A 1,469-nucleotide genomic window follows, 5' to 3' on the forward strand; every position below is an offset into this window, starting at 1 on the left:
TTTCCTCGGCAAAGGAGGCTGGGCAGCCTGCTGCGAGGCTTGCCACGGTCAGGGTAAGCTTCCCTGTGTCGTGGGTAGCCCAAGTCCAGCTGCTGCATCCCTCCTGGGACACACACCCTTTCCAAGCAGACCAGAGGGATGGGGGTGGTGCAGGAGGAGAGGGTTTGATCCGAACCCCCTCCCAGCAGGCTATTAGTTCTGACTGGTTCTGCCCACTTAACTCAATGCTGACACACACCCGTTCTCCTTCCCACAGTTTCAGAGTTTGCAGCTGGAGCGGGAGATGTGTTTGGCTTCAAACTGCACCCTGGCCAGGGTGAACCTGTCCCTGCGCCCACGGCTTGAGGATGGGAAGGCTTCCTTAGCCATCAAGTACCAGGAGCTGCGGGAGATACAAGAGGCATGTTGGGACAAGCAGCAGCGCCTGGGTGAGTGGGGCAGAGTCCAGCATGGCCAGAGTTACCATGTAAATACGAGGGTCTGGGTGGGCTGGGCATCCTTGAACCTGCACCAGGGAAACGGCCCTGCCGTGATCAGGAGCAGTGGGGGGTGATGCTGCCTGTGACACAACCAACCCTTGGCTGAGACCGGTACCATGGTGGAATGCAGGCCTCAGTGTGCAGGTGGCTCCAGGGATGTGTTTGAGGGTGTTTAAATTCAGGGGAGGAGAGCTGATGCTTGGGGGTGGGAAAGACCACAGCCCCCAACAGTGAGGGCATCTGGGGGAGGTTGTTGGCAGCTCCATCCCCTCCCAACACAGAGGTGTACCTGGAGAAGTGGAGCCCACAGAGTGCCCTGGGCCAGCTCCAAGCCAAACTCGATGCCTCTGAGGCAGAGTCAGAGGTGAGTCAAGTGAGACCCATGTGTTGCTGCCCCTTCCTTGCCTGGACCCCAGATTCTTCTCTGTGCCCTGTGAAGAGGAGTCCAGGGGTGCTTAGCTATCTGGGCTCCGTCCATGGTCCCACAGCTCTCTTGGCTTGATACTGTCCCACTGCCCATCCCACAGGCACAGATAGAACAGTTCCTGGACCAGGACCTGCCCCTCGATTCCTTTCTGGAGTCTTTCTGCCAGAGTCGCACGCGCTCCCATGTCTGCCGGACGCAGCTGGAAAAACTGCAGGAGCTGCTGCTGAAGAACCAGGTGGGCTGGGACCCTGTGGGCCCAGTGGGGTGTCCAGGTGCCCTGGCTAGCCCAGCACCAGCTCGCCTTGCCCCGTTGCAGAGTGGAGTAGCCCCCAAAGCCTTTGATCTCTCCTACGGCTTTGTGCCTGCCTTTCTTATCCCGTCGGAGGCCGTTGTGCCCTTTGCCATGCCAGCTGCACCCCCCAGACACCATCTCCCAGCCCTGGGACACCAGCCAGCATCTCCCTCCTCTGAAATCCCCAGCCCGGTTTCACCCCTGTGCCTCATCAGACACCTCTCCCTGCTCAGCCCCCAGCCCTTTCGCAAGCAGCAGCGGCTGCAACACC

General features: G+C 60.0%; 1 protein-coding gene across 1 annotated transcript in view; it reads left to right on the forward strand.

Moving 5' to 3' along the window:
- Positions 1-256: 256 nt before the first annotated feature.
- VPS37D (vacuolar protein sorting 37 homolog D (S. cerevisiae)) overlaps positions 257-1,469 on the forward strand; it is a gene marked incomplete at its 5' end in the record, with an annotated part of 2,501 nt that continues 1,288 nt past the window's right edge. The window contains 3 exons of the mRNA XM_010151176.1: positions 257-428; positions 761-843; positions 1,007-1,141. Of these exons, the coding sequence (XP_010149478.1) occupies positions 257-428; positions 761-843; positions 1,007-1,141 (390 nt within the window). The remainder of the gene's footprint in view (positions 429-760; positions 844-1,006; positions 1,142-1,469) is intronic.

This window comes from Eurypyga helias, unplaced genomic scaffold, assembly GCF_000690775.1.
Source record: "Eurypyga helias isolate BGI_N326 unplaced genomic scaffold, ASM69077v1 scaffold38044, whole genome shotgun sequence".
NCBI lineage: Eukaryota > Metazoa > Chordata > Aves > Eurypygiformes > Eurypygidae > Eurypyga > Eurypyga helias.